This window comes from Hirundo rustica, chromosome 2 (genome assembly GCF_015227805.2).
Source record: "Hirundo rustica isolate bHirRus1 chromosome 2, bHirRus1.pri.v3, whole genome shotgun sequence".
NCBI lineage: Eukaryota > Metazoa > Chordata > Aves > Passeriformes > Hirundinidae > Hirundo > Hirundo rustica.
The window spans coordinates 39,011,270-39,036,655 of NC_053451.1; the positions used below are offsets into that span (position 1 = coordinate 39,011,270).

Genomic DNA, 25,386 nt, shown 5'->3' on the forward strand with positions numbered 1-25,386 from the left:
GCCAGATTTTGGGCTGCTACAAAAATAAAAGCGTAGGAGTGAAGTTGTACATTTTGAAAGGGTCAAGCATATTGTTTTTAAATTATCAATGTTTTGTGGAGACACTGATATTTCAAAACGGGTTTTTGTTGGGGGGTTTTCTTTAGTAGTTTTGGTGGGACTAAATTAAATGCTTATCATTGAAATGCAGAAAAAACACAGAGAAAAACTTAAAATTCTAGTATTGATAGAAAGGAATTTTTATTTTATTTCTATTGCTTATTCAAATTGTATCCACATTTGATAAACATTAGAAGAGCTTAGAAGTCATGGATGTTCCATTTGGTTTGATGATAGAATGAATTCTTTCATTGAAATATGGTTTTTAGGAGTAGAGTGAGCATTTGATTTAAATTCAGAAAGCATGAGATTTTTTTTCCTGTGCCAGAAGTCCTTACTACAACTAACTAACTAAACAAATAAAATTAGAAGATGTATTTTATAGAACCAAAATCATTGGAGCCACTCTAAGGGTTCCCATTGACACCAATGGGTCTGTAGGATTATAATGCAGATTTAAATGCATTTAATTAAATTAATCAAACTCTTTTTGTTAAACTAAATTAAATAATTCACAAGTCAAATCCTATCCTGCGGAGGGACCTACCTAAAGAGTAGATTTGCCTGAGCTTCACTTCTGACTGATTCTTTAAGAAGCTACTGAAAGCCTCTTCCTTCAAACCGTTAATTCAATGGATGCACAGCATGAGCTCTCCCATCCTTCCCCGCTCCACTGCCAGAGGTCTGGCATTAGCTGAGGAGGAACCATGAGACAATAACAGTGACAGGAAATGATAAATGCTTTTTGTCTCCATCCCTGTTTTTGCCTCAAGGGCAAAACTTTTTATTGCAGCCTAGTGGTTTCACCTCTGCTATGTGTTGGCAGCACACTCAGAGCAACTCCACTGGGAGTGCTTCCTTGTGTATGTGAGTAAGTGTACATAGCATGCACGTGAAAAGCTCTGCAGAAACTGGAGGGAAAAAAGACTGCTGGCACCAGTATCCGTCCACAAGAAATAAATTTACAGAAAACTGAAATGATAGAAGTAGGAAAATGAGTATAGGAGTATAAAGGGTTCAGGCAAAATTGGCACCTACTAGCCCAGCTTAATTCCCTGGTTAAATGAAATCTGTTTTGGTTAGCAACAAATACAAGAGACAGATACAACAGTGTGAAATGCATTACCATAATCCCAGTTGAGCAAGCTTGTTGGGTTAAATCTTATTTTCTGACACTGGAAACAGACTGGAGTAATTGGTCCATAAGCTTTTAATGCAGAGTCATGGCACATGTAGGAGACTGCACAGGATTTCCTTGGCAAGAACTTCCTCAACAGATAAATCAACCAACCAGTAAAAATTAACATCAACGAAATAATTTGTACAGCCCAAATCCAGCCATGGAGATTTTATTGGGAAGGAAGCATGGGGCGTCCTCCCACAGCATGTCCCAGGTAGTGATGCCTGGTGTGATGAGTGAACACCTGGCCTTGGGGCAGGAAAACTCTGTTTTCTAAATGGCCTCTTGCTGTGCCCCACTGCCTTCCCTTTCAGCTTAATTTCTGTCCCCCAAGACTACATCTCTGTTCTCAAAAAGGGCTTGGGCTGGCTTAGGGTTTACTGAGGGTCGGACTTGTCCCACAGTTTTCTTTTCCCAAATAGTCTGTTGATCTGTCCATAGGGTTTTTTAGAGCCATGCTTTTGTACAGTATTTGCTGTGAACATGGACACTCAGAGGGCTGGCCTCACATTTTCTTTCCATTGCAAGATCCCTCATTTGTTTCTTCCAGCTGCCAGGAATGTGAATATTATCTGTGGCCTGAAAGTCGGGCTGTGTTCTTCTAGCCTGTGCATTATTGCAGCAATAAAAACGTAGTTAACTCTGCTGTTAGTGACCTGAGAGCCAGAGTGTGAGCCATCCCGTCCTCCCTTAGCTGTCAGTGCTATGTGTTGCTAATAGGAAGGGGAAAAAAAGAGTAAAAACTTGTTTCTGTCAGTGAAATAAGCAGCTATGACTCAATGTACATCAGGGGCAGATCAGTTGAGTAAGAAGGTATCTTTTTCATTCCCTTCTTTTCTCCCCATAACCAATGACACTTTGGCCTCAAAATGAGTATCACAATAATGCTACATAGAGCCAAAGGCTTATCTTTGATGTTTTTCCCCCAAAGCTTTGGAAAGCAAATGGAAATTGAGACAAAACAGATATTCATTTTATTCTCCTTTTCCATTATTTTACCTACTTTTCTCCTCCTATGCTTCCGACAGATCTCTGTCTAACTAGAAGGGATAGAGTTGCTCCTCCTTCCAGAGGTGACCGTATCATGTTTTGATAGACATCTGCTGTCAAGGGATGGAACTGATTCATGTCTCAACTTCAAGATTCCTGTCAGCTTGGATCACAGAATTTTCTAGCTAAAGGAATCAGTCAATTGTCCAAACCCCTCTCTGAAGGGACTTCAGTGCAGTGTAAACTGGGTGCTTAGGCAGCAGCAAGTAGTCTTTAGCTAACGCCTCTGTAGCAGTTCTCAGTTACATGAACCAATCATTCATCCACCCTTTCAAATTGTGGCTACTCAACATCAAACCTGGGATGACAGCCACCAGCAGCTCTGGATCGGATTCTCAAAATCCCCCATTTTTGACATTTGGCACCAAAGTCTTCAGAAAAGGTGGAGATGGCAGGTGCACGCTGTCTGCCAGAATCAACTTACATGCATCTGACAGACAGCTGTCAAGCGAAGAGCTCTAGAATACCTGACCTCCAGCTTGCCTAAGCAACTTCATGAAAAAAATGTCCTGCCTGAGTTCTGATTTTTGCAACCTTTGAGCACGCAGCAGCTCTCATGTCGTGCCCCTTCCATCATTAGCAGCTCTACCGAGCTGAATCGGGCAGGACTCATCGGGTGTATCGCTCACGTGCCTGAGTCACATGGAGGGAGGTGGCTCAAAGCCATGACCCAGGTCACAGAGATGGCTCACAGCACCAACTCAGGCCATGGTGTGGCCTCTGACCAGACTGCTGGAGCAGGCAAGAACTCAGTGTGATGCATCCCCAGCAACTCAGCTTCCCCAGGGCTGTGTCCCAGACCCTCTAGCCCACTGGGCATACAGGCTTTGAGGGATCACAGATCTATCCAAGGAACTCTGCCAAGCATGGGCTCTTCTGAGATATGGCAGAGGACACCACAGTCACTGAAATGGAGGTCTGCCCCCAAGAAGGCATGGCACAGAAGCTCATTTAGTGAGGGCTAAATTTGGGCATCCCTAGGACACTGATGAGATGTTGTAGGTGCTGTGACCCAGTAGCCTGCATTGTTCCAGTGAGGAGTCCTGTGGATCTGAGCAGGATTAGGTCCTAGACAGGCATTTGTCAGTGCCACTGCACAGCCTCAGAAGCTGCCAATTCCCTCTGGAGATCTGGCTACCACCATGCATGCTGAGGGCTTGCAAAGACTAGCTGCACTTTTGCTGATTCGGACGCATGTTGAGGTACCTACAAATCCCTCTATTGTGTAAAGGAGTGGGTGATACAGCTGGGGAATGCCCCAAAGCTCCTTCAGGATGGCAGAAGGACAGGCAGGCTTGACCACAGCAGGATGTTTCTCTTGCAGCAGACACTCCAACATTGTCTCCGGTGGAGACTCACTGTATGCTGACAGGAGTCATTCCGATGGCGGCATTACTGCTGCTGAATGACAGAAATTAAGCTGATAATCGTGCTTGTTTGACAGCAGAGGTGTGTCCACCCCATGGCTTTAGCCAGCTCTGTGACCAGCAAGAAGGAGAAGGAATGGCAGCAACTGCCCACTCCTGCAGCTGCGACTGCTGTGCTGGTCCACATGGAATTGTTCGACAGGCCACTGTGAAATTGGATTTCATGGGTCTGGGTTCTTTATTTACCCTGTGGCACCCTCATATCACTCTGGGAGCATCAAGAGCATTAAAAGGAGGAGTGACTGTGATTCCTACAACTAATTTAATGCCCTTGTACCTGGTCAGTGTGACAGTGTCAGTAAGGATACAGCAGGGCACATTTTTGAGTTATGGCTTTATGTCATGACACAACACGTTTGGATCACCTTCGTAAAGTTCTTGAGTTACAGCCAGTAACGAGATGAAGAAGAACAAATTCTCATCCTCCCACTCTGGTTATGATAAGGGAAACATGTCTTTTCTCCAGTAAAAAGTGAAATTTCCCACTAGGAGGAGAGGTTTTGCATGCGTGTGCCTACTTCACACAGCTTTATTAGTTGTCAACTCTGCAAGCTAATCAAATGCACTTTCATAACAAAAATTATTTTTTAATTGCATGAAAATTATAGATTTGCATGATGAATGGGGAATCATACTGCAAAAGAGACGGAACATTCAAAACATCGTTATAGATCTCATCCTGCTTGAGCATCTTTTCTCTTGCATCTTCCATGAACCTAAGCTCTTCAATTTCCCCCCAAACACACGGTCATTGGGCTGCAAATGGGACCTGGTGCAGCTCCAGCTGGCTTTCTGCCATCTACATCCATGGGAGCAGAAACAGCCCTGTTCGTGACCGTGTCTGAACACAAGAGATACACTATAGTATAATTAGAAAAGATTAACACATCCCTCATTCCTACAGGGTCATATAATCTTTTAGGACATAGGAATGGTGTCAGTTCCTGATTTAAGGGCCTCAGTTACAGATATGACAAGCTAGCTGTAAAGTAGCAGAAAAAACACCCCACGGTGCAATCTATCTCTCTTTCTGAACCAAAGCTGCCAGTAGGTACCCAACAAAATGTCCACCAGAACATGTAAAATTCATGTCTGCCAGATCACACTCAGGTCTAGTGCTTTGACTATGTGGTTTCATTTCGGTTCTGTGTAAGAACACAGCCCAAAGGCCACCCCAACAACTGCTACAGCAGCATTGAACTAAGGCAAAAAAGGATTTTTCCAATATCTTACAAGCAAGGTAAGCACCATTTCTTTCCTCTCCAAAGACCATGTGGTTGGAGAAATTTTTAAAATAGCTGTACTTTTCTGGCAGATGTACCCTTTCTCCTTCAGATCTCCTAAATCCTGTCTTCAGCATAAGATCAGATGCCCAGGAGGCCACAGATTACTTCTGAGGGTCAAAAGGTAACTAAGGAAAACAAGGTTTCTATTTGCTGTACTGCATCAGTGGATTTCCTTGAAATAATGTGGAAGAAGTTGCAGAGCAGTGTGCTGAACAGCCTGACAGAAAGCTATAAGAGAAAAGTCATGGAAAAGAATTTCAGTTTTTAAAATTTTATCTCCCCTCAGCAACATCTGCATCACTGGGCTAAATGCTTGCAAATGTATCTCCTCAGGATGTTCCTCTGCCGTGAACTAAGGGAACAGAAATTTCCCTCATTCCTTACATCCAGTCCATAGAAACTGCTGGTGAATCGTAAGTGAAGTGGGTGGTAAAGGAAAGAAGGCAGAAAGAGAAGAGAAGGAAATGTAACAGTCCACACTGGATCTGTTATCTGTGAATAATAAGGGCAGTAATGGAGAGAAAATCGTTTATCCCTTGCAATTACTAAGTGCAGCTTTCATCTTAATCACAAAACTTTGGTAATGAGATTATGCCATTTGGCTACGAAAAACATCATTTTAGCTCCACAGTATCCTTTCCCGAAGGATTTCTGCAAACATTGCCTCAAACATCAAACATGCATATTTTAATGAACTGTGTTAATCTGCCTTCTATTAAACTACAGTTCAAAACACTAGTATTAATGAGTTCTCCCCATTTCTGATAAAATAAAAATATCTAGGGAAAAAATTACTTTTTGCTGACATGGGGTTTGAAATGAATTGTGTTTAACAAATCAGACACAACTAGTCTTATTTTTACATTCATTTCTACTGTGTAGCTTGGAGGATGAAGTCCAGTGCTGCCATCAGCCAAGCCTTCCTGATTTTCCCCTGCAGAGACTGTCCAGTTTGCCATGCTGTGCTGTGCTGCCTTGTGTGTGCAGGTTGAACTCCGCCCTGTCACAGCAGCCTGCAAAGTGCAAGTGAGTTTCGGTGGGATTACTTTGGATCTGCACCCGGGTGTAAGTGGGAGCAACACCCAAGTGCTGGAAAGGGCAAGCAGCCGTTTGGGGAATATTTGCTGGCATGTGAGGGCAGGGACACCAGGCAGATCTGTCAGCCTCACCTTGTGCCAGGCTTGCTGCATCTGCTGCCAAGGGTGGAGCTGCTCCTCCATGTGGAGCTCGGCCACAAACGGGCTGCCACAAATGCGCACGATCCTTCCTATCTGCTCTGACTGCTCACAGCAGCTCCCTCCATTCCTTCCATACTGGGATGAAGTCCCACAGGGGACCCTGAGGCATCTCATTTTTGGCAAAGAACCTCATTCCCATGAAAGTGAGCTCAGTTCTTACACCACCATTTAATAACATGGCAACAATCTCATGCATTAGACTCATTTTCTCGCTGCCATGACTTGAGAAATACATATTGCTGCAAAGCAAGCTTCCAGAAAGTGGTTTGTCAAACTTGCCTTCTCCTCTGTGACAACGGTTTAAAAAATACTCAAACATACTTTTGCCTGCACTATTTAGTGGTGTTGCAGACTTTGCACCTTTCCTCATTACATGTCAACCAGCTTAACTAGAAGGAAAAAAATTCCGGGAAGCAGAAGTGTGCGTGTGCAAAATTGTATCCTGGCCAAAGTGCACAGCCAAAAGTGGAAAGAGCTTATATTGACAAAGACAAACCAAACTGCAAGAGTCTAACCTGGGCTTAAGAGACTGTGCTCATTGACCCCAGGTTTGAAAGCAGTTTGAAAAGCAGCCTGTGAAACACCAGGCAGAGGTGATTGCATAGCCTATGCTGCCTGCCCAGGTTTAAATTTTTTCTCCACCTTAGCCAGGAACCCAACTCTCGATGCTCTTTTCTGGTTGCTCAGAGGCCAGGACTGTGCTCACAGGCTGGCCCCACAGCTAAGCTCATGCCTCTCTGCTCACCACCCTGATGGGGTATCCACCTCATCTGCCTCAGCTCTCTAGAGCAGGGTGAGCCATGGCATCATTTCCCTCCTCCCTCTGCCATCACCACACATCTCACCACCCCCCTTGGCACCTCCTGGGGGACAGAGTGACTCATTCCCTGGAGGCCCCTGTCTCTCCTATGACTGCTGAGACAACAGGGATTATAAGTGTAAGTGAGAAGCATCATATTTAGATAAGTGTAGTTCAGTGAGGCAGCTGGGAACCTGCGCGAATAGCAGGTAAAATTCTTCCTCCAGGCCTTTTATATCAGATTCCCTGAAATGCAGGAAATACCAGAGACTTTCGCTTATAGAGATGAAAAAGCACTGCCTAAAGGTTCTACAGCACCAAACCTTTCTGTCACCATCACAGTGTAGTGACAATTTTTAGTGATTTTTATATGTATGGCATATAAAATTAACAGACATAATTTATTGCCCTCTCACACTGTAGCTGAATGTTTTACACAGAGGACCTATTCATCACTCTCTAACTAGTGCAAACAAACAGGTTTCCACAGTGTTGATTGATGGATATATTGGGTTTCTTTACTGCTGTTGCTGCTCATACTACTCTTGAATTAATAACTTGGAGTTTACTTTGCACATTGTTATGTTATTTTTAAAGAGCATTTGGAACACCTAAGGCCTGATTCTTATTAACACTAAGTCCTTGTTACACCAAAGTGGTCTGAAGATGTAATTAAAGTTTTCTTCTATTAAAAATTCTTTCCTATGGTCATATGATATAAAGGGTATCTCCACCTGAATCAGAATCAGAGACAAAATTTTTGCTTAGGAACTTGAGATGACAGGGAGGAGTAATTGGTTTTGATGTCACTATTTCCCCAGATCACACTAGTGATCAACAGAAGTCTTCTGAACATAATGCAAAAAGCAGACATTAGTTTTATGGTGGTTTTACATACTCTCCTTGAAGAAGATTGTGCAATAATTAGTTTATGAATCTAATTTCCTTCATTTCTTGCAAGAAACATTTGGAAGCGAGCAAGGCCTTGACACTATTGCTTTTGGCTTCTCCATGAAATGCCATTCCAGTTTGGATAAGGTATAAATGGCTGAAAATCACCATTTCCCTTCTGTTGCTTGTGCTCCTTAGGATATTTGTGTCACCCTGTGAAAGCGGTCATTAAACTTGCCCTGAAGACAGCAGCAGAAAGAACACATATGGCAGTAGAATCTTCTGGGAGTTCTAAGCTCTCCTAGAGCTGCCATCTCTGAAAAAACTTTCCAAGGGGCGCAGCTTCCGATCACATCGCCGTGCCTGCTCAAGAGCTGAAAAGCAAACAGTACATCCACTTTCACAAGGTCTGGGGCCATTATGGGACAGGTCAACTTGGGACCAATCTAGTGAAAAAATACTGCCACAATGTGGGTCTGTAGGTCAGCTGATTGTAAACTTCTTTGGGGGAGACATGGCTAAGATGAATTTCCCCCAAACCAGGCAATGTTTCTGGCATATTTTGTATCAGTAATCTCTTCTGCTGTGATCAAGCAGCCTTATTTCTGTGGCTCCAAACAGAACTGTGTGTTATAGTGGTCACCCTCAGAGTGATCAAGAGATCTTCAAAGATGGACTATAGGAACAGAGACACTATATGCCAGGACTGTGTCCAATTTATCTTCCAGGCTCTGCCACGTAGGCATTTTGAGTGCAGCTTTGCCTCTACATCATAGCGTCTGACTGCCCTCTGCAAGTACTGCTTCTGAATTTACCCAACTCTGGGTTTCAATTCATGCTGACTTTTGGTACCCACAATGTTGTGTAGCAAAGCTGCCAATGGGAAGTGTTCCCTGAAATTCGGGATAAGATGCCTTCCTCCTGCTTGTTTTGCTGCCTGATGCTATCAATAGGGGCCTGCAACACTCCTACTGGGAGACAGTGATTATTTCTTCGTAGTTTGTCTTCCCCGTGTCACTCATGATCTCTGTCCATATGTCCTCTCTTGTACTCATTGTCTGAAAAGTCTCAGATTAATTGCACGAAGATGTTCTCTCACTGCCATATGTAGCCTGAGATGGACACACTGGTTGTTTGGGATGCAAACACCCAGAGGTGCAGGAGGCGTTATCCCGTATATATATATGTATGTACATGTGTGTTGGTGTGCACACTTCCCACTTCCACCACACTGACTCCTGCTCTTTACATTGCTGTTTTGAGCAAAACTGGGGAGGGAATTTGAGGTGAGCACAGACTCTGTTTCCTTCTCATTCGCTACAGGACATTTCTCACAGGGACTCAATAATACCCTGAACCGATGGCAAAGAAAAGACAGACCTGAGCCTGAACAAGGAACCTGATTTCCTCCAAATATTTGAAAGCATTGGCTAGAAAATTAAAATATTTAAATGTACATTTTGTTTTAAACTGTTGCTTATGGAATATAGCAATTATGAATGATATTTTGATTAGCATTTCAATAAGGACAGAGTTGCCCTCTTCATCATCACACATGAAAATATATTCAACTTTGTGTAAACAGACATATATGAAGACATTGAGATGCAAATTCAGAATCCTTGGTGTGAAATCAATTTCTCTTGTGCTCTACATTTGAAGTGTAGCTCTTACCTTGCATCTATTTGCCATTTTATGAAGTGCTGAGGTTCTACTGTAGTGTACATGAGCTCATTTCCATGATATACGAATATCAACAGATACAGACTCCCTCAGCATAGGATGTAAACATGAATTTTTAAAATTGTTTAAGCCATACATATTTAAATATTAATGAAATTAAATTCTGACCACTTTGGCTGCTGAAACCTTTTAAATCTTTAAAAGGAAGTTTCCTCAAAATACTTGGACATTTGTAGAAATCTTTGCCTGTCTGAACATTTAACAGGGGCGTGCCTGGTCAAAACATTTTAATTTGAAAATTGTTTACAAACCCCACAAAGTTTAAGCTAATTCTGAATCTAACCTTATTTTGAAACTAAAATTAAAGCCATACTTATGCATTTAAATTGATGGCCTGTTTTCACAAATACTGATCTACTTCATGTCTCCTCAACTCAGCCACTTTGTAGGAAGATTCCTTTTTAGAAGCACCACATGTATAGCAAAAGTTTTCACTTCACCAGCTATGTTAGAAAAAAGTGTTGATCTCACCATCTCAATTTTTAACCTTTAAAGAACAATTAAAATTATTCCCTTCACAGAAGCTTTATGGATGAATTAGTGTGTAGAAAACAATTAGCATTTATTACATAATTTCATTACTTCTGCCATCACTACTATCTCTGTTCCTACTGATATTTGTGCATGAACTCAATTTGTTTTAGTTTTTGCTTGTAGCATTTGCATGACTAAAATAACGCAAAATCTGGGCATTTTGTTTTTTGTGGTTGTTTTTGTTTTTGTTTTTGTTTTAAATTAAGTAACATTTATAGCATAATTCCAGCTTCAGCATTGTTTGGTTGCCACAAAAAGACCAGAGATGTAAGAAAAATTTGGGAAAAGCACAATAATGACTATCCCAAATATTTACCTGGGGGGTCAGAGAGACCAAAAGGAACCTTGGAAACTTCATTCGAGAGGATGTGGGGCAGCAGCCACATTTGCTTCTTGCCCTGAGAGTAACACACTATGTTGTCCAGATCCATAGGCTCGAATGCAAATATAAAGACAAAGTTATCTAATTAGGAGCCTCACAACTGCCTCTGGGTTTTATATGTTGTTTTTGTCAGGGTTGGTTTTGTATAGTAATCTCCTCTGTTTGAAAGAACATAATGAAGGTGATTAAAATGATTCATTAACGTTGTGCCCATTTGAGCAAACAGTCCAAACATTTCTATATGCCCTGGTATCAAGCGCAGTGATCTTCACACAAATGTCCAAAGGTCTTTCTGCTTTTTTAATTCTTCCACAGCTTGACTTTAATTAATGTTTCATGTGCAAATTTATATACAATTACTGCACCAACTGACTAGCTTTCAGTTTGATTTGAATTCCTTTAGAAGAGGAGAGGGAAGATATTCTCACAACAGACCGTATATTTAAATGAATAGTACAAATGAATGCCTGTAAGTCTATCTGATGTCCCTAGCCATGGAACATCTACACCTCTTCACTTAGAGGGGGTCTCCACAGATCCCCACTTGGTTCCAACAAAGAAAGGGACATATGAGTGGCCAGTCAGAGGACAAGTTTGAATTTTGCTGTGAAAGCAGAGGAGTAGAAAAGAATCTCATTTTTAAACTGAGTGCCTTGCTATGACATATCTAACATTTATTCTAAATTTTAACTTAAAAGCAGTAAGAATTTTGGCCACCAGCACTCTCCTCAGGAAAGCCAAACAACTGGGAGTGTGCTATTAATTTCCAGCCTAAGTTTACTTATGGCTGATATCAAAAGTGGTTACTAGGTGCGCTGGTTAGAAAATGTGTCAGAAGGAAAACAGAGGTGGATATGTTAAAGCTATATGGTTTTTGGATGAACATTCTCAAGATCTACATAAATAATTTGGCTATGGGCACATAAGTCCTACTTTGCAGCTTTAAAAATATCACACTTTAATAGGGAGATGAATGCTTGTCTCTTCAAAACCCCATTTTCCTTAGTATTTTCAGATGGTGAGTCCAACACTCCAGGTAGCATTTCTGAAGGATTAAAAACCTGGTTTTGGTTTGCTATTTTTTTTTTTTTTTAATACAGCGTATATATATGTCTATAGAAAGCATTTATGAAGAGTGGCTCCAGTGCTGCCTGGGGCCCTGGAGTTTGGGCCAAGAAGTGCTTCAGAAAAGGATGGGTGGCCTTGATAGCATTTCAAATACAAAACAAGATTTTGATGACACAGCTGCACTTGGCCCATGAGCTAGCTTTCATGTTTACCAAGGAAGCCTGTAATTTGTGGACCGAGAGTTATTTACTTCTCTTAAAAATAAACTCAGCCGTGAAAGCCCTATGTGAAAAAGAGAAGATGCCAAAATCAAGGACTGTGGCACGCTTGGGTCTCCTGCATAGACGTGATGGATGCTGCCACTTTCTCACTGTGTTCAGCAGCCCACATGGCTGTGAGATATTTCTTGATGCTGTTTCAGCTCCCCTGAGTTGGGTGCTGAAGAGGAAGCAGGGCTGAGAAGGGACAGTCAGTGGGCTGGAAACACAGGATGAGAGCTGCAGGATTCACAGTAATGACAGGGCTGAGAGGAAGGTGGCAAAAGAGGACTTTGCATGCTCCTTGTGCCATGAGGCTGGCATTGCACAACAGGCCAAAACGGAAGAGTGCCTTTGGCCTCTTTTTAAGGAAGCCCCTGCCAAAGATAAGGAAAGCCATGTTGCAGGAATATGTTAGTGAAACAAGTGAGCTGGTCATGCAAACAACTTGTTTGACAGAAAGCAAACCAAGTGGCAAAAGCCAAGTAGATTTCAACAGCTAAGCCTGGAAATGAGACACCCAGATTGTTCTGGATTTGCTCTGGTTCAGTTGATGCAGCAGATAAACAGTTAATGCCGTTAGTGAACAAATGGCAGAGATCAAAAACCAACAGGAAAAGGCCACCACTTGCCATAATGTGAGCGAAAATATTGCGCTGAACACCCTCCCTTCTGGGAAATGGCAACACTAGATAAAAGCAAATGGAAAAAAGAAGTATTTTGGAAAAAACCTCTCCCTGCCCCAAATACATTTCTTCCTGCTGGAAATTTTTGAAGTCCAGTTATTACTGCTAAGCCAGGTTTGTTCTCAGGAAAAATACAGAGAATGATGGAGCTGAAGTAAGTCTCAATTCTCAGCCTCTCAAATACTCATAAGACCCACTTAAGTGCTCATGGATCCCATTCATAACAAGGCCCATGGAGTCTGTTGAAGGGAGAAAACAGGGAGGAGAGACAGGCAACGTATTTAACATGCTGCAGAAAGGGTTAAAAGTGGTCAGTTCATCGCTCTTCTGTGTGGTGCCTTGGAAGTTTTCACAACACCAGATGTGTGAAAAAAAAAAAGAAGAAAGCAAGCCCAGTGAACACCAGAAGACATTCTGGTGCCCTGGAAGCAGTTAAATTAACACCCAGCAGGGACAAATTTGCAGCTTTGGGAACAAGCTTAAAGTTAAGTCTGTTTTCATTCCTGGAGTGAATTTGCAAGTGTATGACAGTGAAGTACAGCCTGGGAAGGAGCAGGCGGCTTTGGATTAAGGATGGATAGCCAGAATTTGCTCCCACCCTCCTTCCTCCCACTCTGTTTTGCACTTAGGCTGTGAAGCTCCCAATACTTCTGCTAGTCCCTCTGTCTTCCCATGTCTTTTACCAGTTCCAGTAGGAAAGATAAAAAGTGGTTTTTTTTTTTTTTTTTTTTGCATTCTAGCTTAAACCAGACAAGACTGGAGTCACCCCAGCAAAACCTGCTTTAGCTGGGATTGAAGTTAACAGTCCTTCGGAGAAATCTAGTTCTGCAATGGATAAAGTTGGATGCTTTTCTAACCAGAACCAAAGCACTAAATCCTTTAGTAATTCATCACTCAGCTGGAGCCGGGCTGTGGCACGGCTTGGAACCACTGCAAATTATAGAAAAGACTGGAAAAAGAAAAGTCTGTGAGAGTACATCTAAACTATCTTCACAGAATTACAGAAAGCCCTCACAGTCCCTCTCCCTTTTACAAGTTACATAACAAATTGGATCCACAAAAATATCATCTTTCCTCATTTTCACACCTTGGTTATTGCAAATATTTTGGCATCAGTCAATCATGGGGAACTTTTCAACCAAGGTGGATTACAGAGCTTCTTGTGAAGGCCTGAGAAGGCCAATCTCCATCATTCTTCCTCATGTATAGCTTTGGCAAGGTAGGAAGAAACTTCAAACCCTGAAACAGCCTTCTCAGAGAGGTGGTTTATGCCCCAAGCCTGTCAGTGTTAAGAAGCATTTGAACCTTATAAAAATTTTGGTCAGCCCTGATATGGTGAGGCAATTGGACTACATGACCATTAAACTTCCAACTAAACTGTTCTATATATTCTGTTCTGTTCTGTTCTATAAGCTGGTTATGCACTGGCTACACTTGCAGCTGGAGATGGTGGAGGAGCTGCAGGGTCCCCTGAAGGAAGAAAACCAGAGAAAGGGTTGTATTAGTTGTTTCTCAGTGGGACAAATATACTGCTTATTCTGTTTCCGTGACTGATGGAGACTGACAGGATGAACAGCACGGCCTGAAATGCGTAGTGTGTCCTTTCAGTTGGCAATTTGAAGGGCTCAGGGCTGCATTTCCTGCCCTTTCCTGAAGATTTCCTGCAGACACTTTGGAGATTACTAGACATGAAGCCCTATGACTCCTTCACTTATTCCTGGCATAAGATTCAGGAACAGTTTTGAAGTGTTACCAATCTTCCACTTTCCCACTGCAAGGACTTGTAGGTTCTTGTCCCCTGTGTATCAGTAAGCTCCTATTTTGCTCCATTTTCTCCCACACTCTTTCCCTTGAATGCCCTGTTTTTCTGCACCTGCACACGGACTCACTCTTAGCTTTCTCCTCCAGAGCTTCCAATCCTTCTCACTCATTCCTTCTCACCCAAGCCTAATTTGCAGTCTGTATTACCACTTTCCAAGATTCTTCCTACCCTCAGACCCTCACTCTTCCTGCACTTCACTCCTTCACCCACCCGCTCTTACAGCTCTGTCCACCCCATCAAATTGCCCTACTCTGGATGCAGTGTCATCTGTTTCTTTCCCTTGCGCTAAACTTTCTGCTCCCTGATTCTCCCTGTCCTGTCCTTCCATGCCCAGTCTCCCTGTTGCAGCCAGCTGTTCACCTCCCATTCCTTCTCCAGACACTCCCTTAGGTGAGGTTCCCCACCACCAGCCGCCTGAGGTGAGTTTAAAAGCTGGCTCTTGCTGGCAGAAGCAAGCCCATCTCCTCTTCTGGCCTCCACCTGTGTGCTCCTGCCACTTCCCTTGAGCTGGTGTTGGCTTTGCCTGACCCCACAAGCTGAAGAAAACCTACACAGAGAGAAAAAGGATAGTTCTCTGCTGGTCTTGTGAGAGCTCAGACAAATGCCAGAGCTGGGGCCGGAGGAAGAATTGGATACAAGGCATGGGTGGGGAAGGACTTCTTGCTCCTTTCTGATGCTTTTAGTTTTTAGATCAGCTCTTCCACCCTGTGAAACCTCATGCAAGAGAGTCCAAAGCCTCTGTCTTCCCCTCCTTTTGACATATTGCCACTCAACTCAAGGTGTGAAAGCAAGTTTCAGCCTGCACATGCCTTTCAGGCAGAGGAGCAGAGCTGGGCTCGTGGGTGCTGAGAGTCTTCTGCAAGGAGGTTTTATTCCCCACTATGTGCCTCGCTTGGGTACTCTGAGTGCACCTTCCTCACTGGTTATATAGGCGGCTTAGGGGGTTAACATGAAATACTGGTATCTGGTATGAAAGAGAGGGATAAATATCCCTCTTTTTACACAATTCCTCTGTTTCCTACTGATTCCCTGGGTCTGATTCAACTCCAGACTGTCAGAGGATTTTTCTGCAATGGTGAGCGTATCCAACAACTCCAGTGGATTGATTGTAACAGCTTTGAATGACATCTTCTTTCTTTTTTTCTCCAAACACACAAGAATATATAAAATATATGGTAACATTTCCTTCATCTCAAGGTTTTGCTGGCTCGCTTATTTAGATTATAAATTCTTCAGGGCAAAAACTGTCTCTTACACTGTGTGTGTGTGTACATTACCAGAAACAGGCATGCAGCAAATGAAGCAGGCAGATGGTTCTGGAATAGTTCTGTTGGAGCATCTGGCTGATTTTCTGGAACAGCATCACATTCAAATGGTAAATTCACTCGTGAAAACTCACACTAAAGGACCATTACTAGGTCTGTTGCTGCCTTAACAATAGTCATCTGTGGCCTGGGGCAGATCTCCACCATAAAAACACCAGCAGTAAAAGTGGCTGAGAGGAGGAATAAATATTTGTCATTAAAATATTCCTTCACTTTGAACCCCTAGAGAGACAAATTACTAGAACTAAGCACTCTCGAGCACTTTGGGGAATTAAAATAGTAGGAAGACTCTAGGGATAACTGAGGCTTGTTAATTTTTTTTTTTTTTTTTTTTTTCCTTGACTTCTTGAGGTATTCATAAATTGCCTACAAACAAGTAAAAACTTACAGGAAAGGGTTTTTCACTGTGCCAGCTCCAAATGGTTGTGGAATTATATTGTTTTTCCAGGCTGCCTTTCCAAAATCCCTGCAGGAAGTTGACTCAGGGCTTGACTCCGGCCTCAGATGCATGCACAGCAATAGCGGGAATCCTCACCTCAATAGGTAAGAAGGTCTTGGGGACATCATAACTTTATGGACAAGTTCACAGGTCAAGATAGACTAACTTACTCCTTAGCAGAGAACAACACCTGAAGTATCCTTAGCCCCTTTTCCTCTAGTCAGCATGAAATCTTCACAGTTCCTTATCTCAGACTTGTCCTATTACACTTCCTTTCCAGTTAACCTAATAAACACAAACTCATGTCCTGGTTTTGATGATGATTCCTCACTTTACCCTACCACCCCGGGCCTGCAAATGGTAATCTCAGCCACCAGCACCGTGGATCTTCTTAGTTGCCATTTGTTCCTTGCAGCCATCATCAGCTTCTACGTACACACTCAATACCTTGGCTGTCCCTTTGCTTTCCTTCTCTAGCCCATGCCTTCCAGGTGGCGGTGGAGTATAATCAGAGGGCTGAAATAGCTAACAACTTTACTGTACGCTCTGTCCCCAACAGCAGGTTTTTTCCCCCCATATCCAAGACAACTGACTGAGTTATGGAGGGACTCTTGGGTCACTGCAGTTCTCAAATCAACATCTCAAGACCTGCAGGTACAGAGAAGTTCCTATCTATCAAATTCTTCCCATAATACCCATCTTATCTTATAGAAGTCAGATCAGTGCTGTCCCTTTGAAATAGGTGCCATTTTTACTCTGAGTTTATACAGTTCTTCACAGGATTACATTTTGCCCTCTCAGTGGACCTCCCAGGCACTTTCACAATGTTAACAGATAATGAAGGAGACTTCAAGTGTGCTGACATTAGTGAAGAACTCATCCAGAGAAGCTCAATTATGTTTTCCATTGCTACCTTCATGGAAGGACCTTCAAAAAGCAGTTCAAAAGAGACCTCAGGAACTCTCTCATCTACCTCCCAAATCCCCCAACCAAAAAACATTTGACCATGGATAATAATCTACAATTCTTCTAGTGTAAATGCTTTACGCAAAGAGTTCAAGGAACCTTATGGAACTTGGAGTGTCTCTGAGATTTTGAATTACAATATCCTCAGGGACTAACTGTCCACAGTAGGACTGTGTAAGTATTTTGTTCAGCAAACTGAGCATGAATGATATAAGGCTGAAAGAAAGAAAACTGTCCAAAAGGACAATACAGGAACTTATGACATTTTTTGTCTGGTTTCATGCTCATAAATCAGCTATGACCCTGCAATTGATGCTGGTTATTGGGACATACTCAAGTTTTTTAACTAGAATATTCAATTCAGAAGTTATTCTACAAGGGAATGTGACCAAAATGAAGCTATCAAGAAAAGCTGTCATCCAGATATTATTTTTATAGAGAGCTTTGAGAGAAAGGTCACATTGTTATTTTCTTACACTATGGAACAGTTTCTATTATTACAGACTCCAAAAGCCTGGAATGGTTGTTATTTATGATCTAAGTCAAATTCAAGTCCTGGTTTGTACCAATTACCAACAGCTACTCTAGATTTTCTCTCTTCATTTCACAAATATTTGTAAAATACTTCCTTCACACTTGAAAAGAGAGAGGTTGCCTCACCAAAATGTGTTCTACTTTTCTTCTATAGTGGTAAACAGAGGTTTAGGAAAATACTCTTGATAAAGAAGACCCATTTTCTTTGAGAAATTTCAGGGGCTAAATTAGAAATGAGAATTACTACTCAGCAGTGAATGGTGAGAGATTTTTATATCTGCACTTTCAATAAGACATTAGTTCTTTTGGTACTGGTGCTTCTTCCTCACATAGTACCCTATCTGAGAGTTTAACATATACATTTTGCTGAATCCACACGGTGCCCATGCTTTAAAAAACAAGGTAGAAGGTCATATCCTGCTTCTCTTACGATGCTGTGAGTTCAGTTACACTCTCCTGAAAATAGATGAAATTTCCCTGGGTTTACAGTGGAGAAAATGAGAGGAGAAGCTGTTTCAGGATCTCTGCAGAGCTGCCGGGTTAGTTGAAGTACCATCTCTGTCCCTTGGAGATATTTCAGATGATGAATACTTTTTAAGCTCTGGGCATTGGAGGGGCTGGTGTAACAGAATGGTTTGCAAGGGAAGGTCACATCAGCACCTGGAGCTCCTCTGTGGTGGCACATCGCTTGGTGCAGTGCTGATCAATAGCCCTACAGGGAAAACATGCTAGGAGGTGGTACTGGAGAAGGGACCGCTCAGTATTCAGCAGGAAGAAAGACTGGTTGGACTTAAAAGGAGCCTGTTAAGATCTGGTAAAGAAAATGATCTAAGGCGTGCTCCAATTAGGACAAGTAAGGGCAAATACCACCACCACCCCTAAAACTGCCACTAATTACAATTCTTGGGTTATTGAAAAAGAGTGTAAAAATATGGACTACTAGTTGTTCATGTAAAGTGGGGGGTGAAGCTCTCACGATCCCTTGTGTTATCCTTGCCTCCAAAGCCAAGACTAAATAGGACACATGCCCACGTGTAGCAGATGGAGTGGCCTTGCTCTGTTAGGGTTCCTGCTCTCATGAGCTCAGCCATCTATTCTCCCTTCCCTTGAGCAAATGAAGTTGAATAAAAACAACTGGAGAAAAATTCAGCTCGAAATTCTTGAGTTTAATTTGGCTTTAGGTCAAAACCAGAAGAGGATGAATAATATTTTATTTGGTAGATACAGGCTATTTTTTGTTGCTGTTATTGTTGATTTTGTTTGTTTGTTTGTTTGTTTTTTACTTGTTCACATAAAAAGAATAAATTTTATTGAACAGGTATAATGGTGGATCAAAAACTGAAAATGTGTGTGGAATTTCTTGGACTAGTTAAAAACATCAAGTCTTCAGTTCAAAAATCTTAAGTCTTGCTTCGGAATCATTTCTCACTGACTGGACTACATTCCTTCAAAAGGGAAAAGTTAGAATTCTACCCAGGCTCACAGATTTTCAGCTGAGGTTCTGTAGAAGTATCACAAACCTGATTAAACCTGTATAGAATCTGGAGCCTCTAATTATTTCCTAAACAAAGAGAGTGTTGAATTTTTATGAGTTTTTCCATGACTATGTGTATGTTGCATTCAGCGAGACAATAGAAAGGAATCTTTCCCAGAGCAATGGAGAATAAAGGAGAGAGGCAAACAAACCCTTCGTTCAGATCAACCTTCCAGGAAACCAAGATGATTTCCATCATTTTTATGACTTTTCCCTAGAGGCAAAAGACATCTAATTAGCAAATTGCTCTGTAAGTTTATTTCAATTTGACACAAAGGGAATATGACAAGCAGAGAAATTATAAGCCATACATTTCCAGTTAGCCAGTTTGGACTGATAAAACCAAGCTTGGATGGGTTTTGGGAGTCTTAAAACTTGGGGACCAAAAATCCAGAGAGTGAGCTAGTTCTGCTAAAAATGTGGATTTATAGTGTTCCAGTCAATGATTTCTGATGGCAGGGTCACAGCAGTCCTTTATGAATATGCCCTCATACTACCAGCTACAAAGCATTGCAGTGAGATGGTTCTATAATGATCTGAGGAGGAATTGAATGATACCAAGCAGAATCAAATCTTGATTCCTCATGCAGAAATAGACTATGAGTAAAAAAATATTAATCATGAAGTTAATTAGTAAATGCTGGTAATTAATCATGCATTACTTTTAATGATGTGTAGAAATCCTCAGAGGTGGGAGATGATCCTTCAGGAAAGCAGACTGTGCAGTGATTTAGCAATGAGGTGATGTCCTCATTGCTAAAATCAGCAGCAGTCAACCTACAAGGTCGCTTTGACCTTTGTTGTTCTTACTGGAAGATAATACTAGTGGTGTCTCTTCCCCCTCTAATTTAATATCCAGATTTATGTGGCAAGCAGGCCCTGTCCAAGGGGTTAGTGGGCTCTTGCAGCAGTGGAGGCAGGAGGTAAAGGGTGCAAAACTCATAAATACTGCCAGGTAAACAGTTAAGTTCAAACCTTTAAAAAAACCCCTGTAATTTATGGACTAATTGTATTTCTAAGTATTATTCCAGCAGCTACAAAATACTCTAATTGAGAGGCATAACTGATGTTCCGAGCTTCATCAGCATTTTGGAACAACTGCTAAGGATCTCTAAAAAAATCCAGTTATCTCTCCAGAGCATAGAAATAAACAGCATCTTCACTGCAAAACCCCTGTAATCTGTGTCTAAAAAGCTTCCAAGCTTCTCAGCTGTGCTGTGGGTCAGATAGCTACATCTTGCAGAAACAGCTGTGGGAAGTGGCCAGGTGACAAGAAATATTGGAAAATTATTTGGCAGAAAGAAGTCTGTGATGGTAGGCAAAACCCCTTCCTTGGTGTAATTAGATCTAAAGTTTGGCACTCAGCAAAGTTCACGTAGGACAAGTTTCCTACACCAAAGATCTTGTGGCTGCACAGGTGAGAAATCTCGCTACACTTATGGTAAATCTTGCAAGTTCTACTAGGGCCAGAGTGCCAAGTCCCATCTTGTTGGCGGGCCTCCCTGAGCAGCAGCCCAAGAGGACACAGAACAAGTAGTTAACATTACCTCAAGCAGAGTTGATCTCATTTTTTATGCCTTTCCAGAATGTGACCATGCAAATTTTTTCAGAAAAACCGTAGTGTTTGCAGAAGTCTTGCCTGTCTCCCCTGTGATGACAGATTGCTGGAAGGTTCATCATGGCTGAATGAAGGAACTGTTAAAATTCAGCTGTCTGCCAGTCTATTAAGAGAATGGGGAAATGCACCTAAGAAGAGAGCACACAGTGGCGCAAGAAGAAGAGAAACAGCTTGCAGACACCTCCCGCTCAACTGTAAAACTCTGCTTGCATCCTGCAAACACTCATTCTATGGCATCTTTCAACAGAGCAAGTTCTCACACTTGCCCATAGGTTTCACCTGGTACCTCTTGCTCAGGGACTCGTTGGAGTAAGTCACGGTTATTTGGTTAGGAAATTTGAGAGTTAAAAGGAAAAAGGTGTGCAGACATTCAACTGTATTTACTCTTTGTAAAGCATCAGCCGGTTCACCCTGTAGGGTGAAGAATCTCCAGCTCAAAATGGTTCGTTCACAGTGCTACCTTCTGGGAGTCCCCGGAAAACAGGCTTTCATTTTTAAGTAGCTTCTCATAGCTTTTTTTCACGTCTACAGATGATCTCCACGACTATACTGCAATTCCGTATCTTCAAATACATTGAGACAAAATCCCACCTAAACTACTCAGAGTTGCCTAAACATTTTAAGGTCAGATGTGTTTTACTTATTTTGCACCTGGCTTCCAGACTCTGTGGTACAGCGAGTTTGCACATCCTCACTTTGATTGGCAGGACTGAAACTTGGGGTCTGAGACCTGGGTGCACAGGGACTTGGCATAGCACAACTAAGCTACCTCATTAGATCTTGTCAGAGTACTACCTTATGATAACAGTGGGAGATGGCCACATGGAATATAATTGCAGACATATCTGTAGCAACCTTCTCCTTCATCTCTAAGCATGTATTTTATCCACAGAATATTCCCAGAAGTGTGATGGGTGTTTATAAAGCTCACAGATAAATCTTAGTTTTTCTTTGCCAAAGCGATAGAAAATGTGCAAACAGTATATTTTGTCATATCAGTCAAAAGATATCTAAAAACAGAATTTCATAACCCTGTCTCCCTGAGAAAAATGATGGCATAAAAATTAACATTGTAAAACACATTATCTAAGATAACATAGGAATTCATGAAAATTTTGACTTTCAAAAGAACCTAAATTTTTGTAAGCTAGAAAACTTAGATACGATTCCAAAATACACTTTAATCTACCCTACTATCTCATCTTTCTGACAAGTATCTACATAATATGTAGCAGAGACATTTTCATTCCATTGCAGGAAAAGTGTTATGAGTATGTTTCTTCTAAATGTGCATCCATGATACACCTGAATAGGTGCTAAAGGTGCCATCACCAGCTCTGCAGAGGTGCATGCTGAGAGGGTCATTAAGTGCCACCAGGACACATCTCTGCAGGAATGAGGCCAGGCTGGAAAAGCCTTTTTATTATTTGGACCAGACTGATTCTGTAAAAAAGAAGGAAGACTTTTTCTTACCTGTCTGTGCTGCTGAGAGACTGGATACTGCAAACCTGAGATTTGCTGGCTTTGCTGCATTTTCTGAAGTATCATTTTTTGCTGCATTGCTAGCGTCACATTAGGTGGCCTCTGGAGAGACTGGTTTGGGAGAGGCTGAGCAGTTTGCGGCTGCGGCTGTTGTTGCTGCTGTTGCTGGGGCTGCTGCACGGGAGCTGAACCCTGTGCCTGCTGGGTGTAGTGCAGAAGGGCAGGCTTGTTTTGGGAACCCAAAACCGAAGGCATCTGCTGGTTTGTTTGCTCTGAGTTAAAGTGAAACAAAGGCTTTGTGTTGCCATGATGCTGCTCTAGAGGTGGCTGAGCACTGTTGATAAAGTTTCTGTTGAGGTCCTGAGGCTTCGGTTGCATGATTATGTCCATGGGATTGCTCTGGGGAGTGGTTGGTTTATAAACATAGTTGTTCATCCCTTTTGTCTGGTTTCCATTCACTGGCACCCCAAGCATTGCTGAACTTTGTGGGCTGAACTGCTGCTGGCGAAAAGAGGGACTGGGGATTTTCTCTTGCACAAAGGGTCCAGGGGAAGGCCCTGATGGAGACAGAGCGGACCAGTTGGCTGTCTGGTTCTGCTGCTGCTGTTGCTGCTGAATCAAGGCATGCTGCTGCCGATTGGCTGCGATCTGTTTGAGCTGCTGTGCATGAGAGGACCTCCTGCCAGTTAGGCAATGCCGACTGGACGCAGAAGAGACCTGCGACACCTGTGTTTGAGGCACCGAGGGGATGGGTGAAGAGGCAGACATGGCAGTGGTAGCCATAGTGAAGGCTGGACCTGTAGAAGAAGGCCTCATCTGTGGGGAGCCCACAGGAACCTGATTCATGCCTGCTGCATACTCACTTTTTATCACCATCTTATCCATCTGCAGAGATCTTACAGGGCCCCTCTGGCTCTGCTGCCCAAGGTCAATGTTGAATGGCTCATCTTGTTTTATCGTGGCATTTATCATGTTCTCTAGCTCAACATCACTCATGGGTGGCACTGATATGTTGGTCAGTTCATTAAACAGCTCCTGAAGCTCAAGATCCATTTGGTCCCATGAGTCTTCCCCATATCTGTTAGGGAACATGTTCTCGTGGGATGTCTGGCCATCTAAGTGTTTGCTGCAGGACATTGTTTCTCCTGGTTCTTTCTTTACCTCTTTCAAAGTCATATTAAACATGTCATTCCCACTAGCATGGGTACTGTTTGCTAGGCTGCTGGCCTTTCTTTGTGATCCTTGGCCCACAGTCATAGTTCCTGACATTGACTGGCTTTGGCAATTGTTGATATGTTGTCCACCTTGTCCCACTGAGACATTGTCACCCACTCTTATCCTTTTAATATCAAGGAAAGAACTCTCTGAAACACCATTGGGCCTCTTGTTGACAGGCGACAGATTTACCACCAACTTCCTCTTCAAGGATCCTTGGAGCTGAAAGAAGCAGACACACAAAAAACCCCATTAGATGATACCAAAGAAATAAATTAATTGCTTGGAAGGCTACAGGCAAGAGACAGGTAAGCATTGCTTAGTTCAGAGAGCTCCTCTGGGCTTCTTTTTAGCCAATGAAGCTGTGCAGAACTGTAGGCAAATAGGTTTTAAGTGGTGAATCTCCCTGCCATCACCACCCTTGCCATCAGCAGTTTTTTTTTTTGGAGCACTGCTCTCTCCTGTTAACCAAAGACCCCTTCCCCTCATAGGTGTGATGAGGGAGGGAGGTACACAGAGCTGTAGCTGGTAAAGCCTCTTTGCTCCGAATCTACTCCAATCTAGCTGTGCCAGACAGATCTAAAGTACTCTTAGACAGCAGAGACAAATGCCATCATGAAATCTGCCCCTATGCTTATCTGGCCCTGCAGGTTTTCATTCTCCTGATTTTGGTACATGATCCAAAAGAACATTTTTGACACCTCTAGAGTCCAAAAGTCCTTGAACACATTATAATGGCACACACAAGATCAAGGCATCCTAAGCTCATGTAGGTTATACTAGCCAGAGATCTGTATAATTTAAAATATTAGATGTTAATTTGTTGAAAACTGAGAATGAATTCACTGGAGCCATGTCAGGTTATGTCAGCCAAGGGTCTGGCCTGTGATGTGCTGCCAGATTATTCCCAAAGATGTCTATTAATACATTAGCCCTTGTTGTTTGTGTCCTGAAACATCTCTTATAAAACATACAGTGCACTCAAACGCTGCTCTGAGAGTTGTAACTCTATTTCCTTTTCCTTGAATCTTACAGTGATACTTCCATTTGCTCACCAGCCCTGTGGGCCTACCAAAGGAAAAAGGATTCATGGCTCTTTTGCCTGATCTACTCATCTGCTATGGTTGTACACACAAATTCCCATCCCACGCACAGAAAACAGAGATGTCAGTCCCATGAGCTGAAAAGCTTGGATTTGGTACATATGCCCTCAAGTAAGATGCAGATGCCCTCAAGAAGAGTTGCTTTGAACATAGTTTATAGAGGAACAGATCACTTTAAAACAAGGGCAGCTGTCCTATATTTAGCCCTGTACATTTGATCTTAGAGGTCTTTTCCAGCCTCAATGATTCTATGATTCCATGACCAAAGGGGCACGCAGCGAGGGGCAGACACCTGCACATGCAGCCCTTGCAGAGGCAGCGCACACTGTCCCTGTTCCAGCCATGAGCAATGCCAAGAAATTAAGCAATGAAACACTGCTCATCTTCTGCCTTTCTGCACTTGGGCGGAAGTGCAATGGCCCCGGAGGCACCAGGACAATGCCATCTGAGAAATACCTGTGTGAGCGCCAGTGAGAAAATAATACTTGTAAAAACTGTGATACCTTGGGAGGCTGAAAAGGGCAGAGAGAACTGAGAACTCTAAATTTCCAGTTAAGTGAGGAAGGATGATCTATGAGATCTTCTAGTCACGTTATTTTCATCATGCTGTTTCATGTACAGAAGTGCGTGGGCACATAATATTCTATAGTGGCCTCTATGCCACTCAGTTTCAGGGTTACCTATAGGGAAAAGCTCTTCCCAGATAAC

At 42.5% G+C, this 25,386-nt stretch overlaps 1 protein-coding gene across 1 annotated transcript in view; it reads right to left on the reverse strand.

The window, feature by feature from the left end:
- Positions 1–25,386, reverse strand: part of MAML2 (mastermind like transcriptional coactivator 2) — a 211,990-nt gene that overhangs the window by 41,625 nt on the left and 144,979 nt on the right. Inside the window, exon 2 of the mRNA XM_040056659.2 lies at positions 22,352–23,797. Coding sequence (XP_039912593.1) covers positions 22,352–23,797 — 1,446 coding nt within the window. The remainder of the gene's footprint in view (positions 1–22,351; positions 23,798–25,386) is intronic.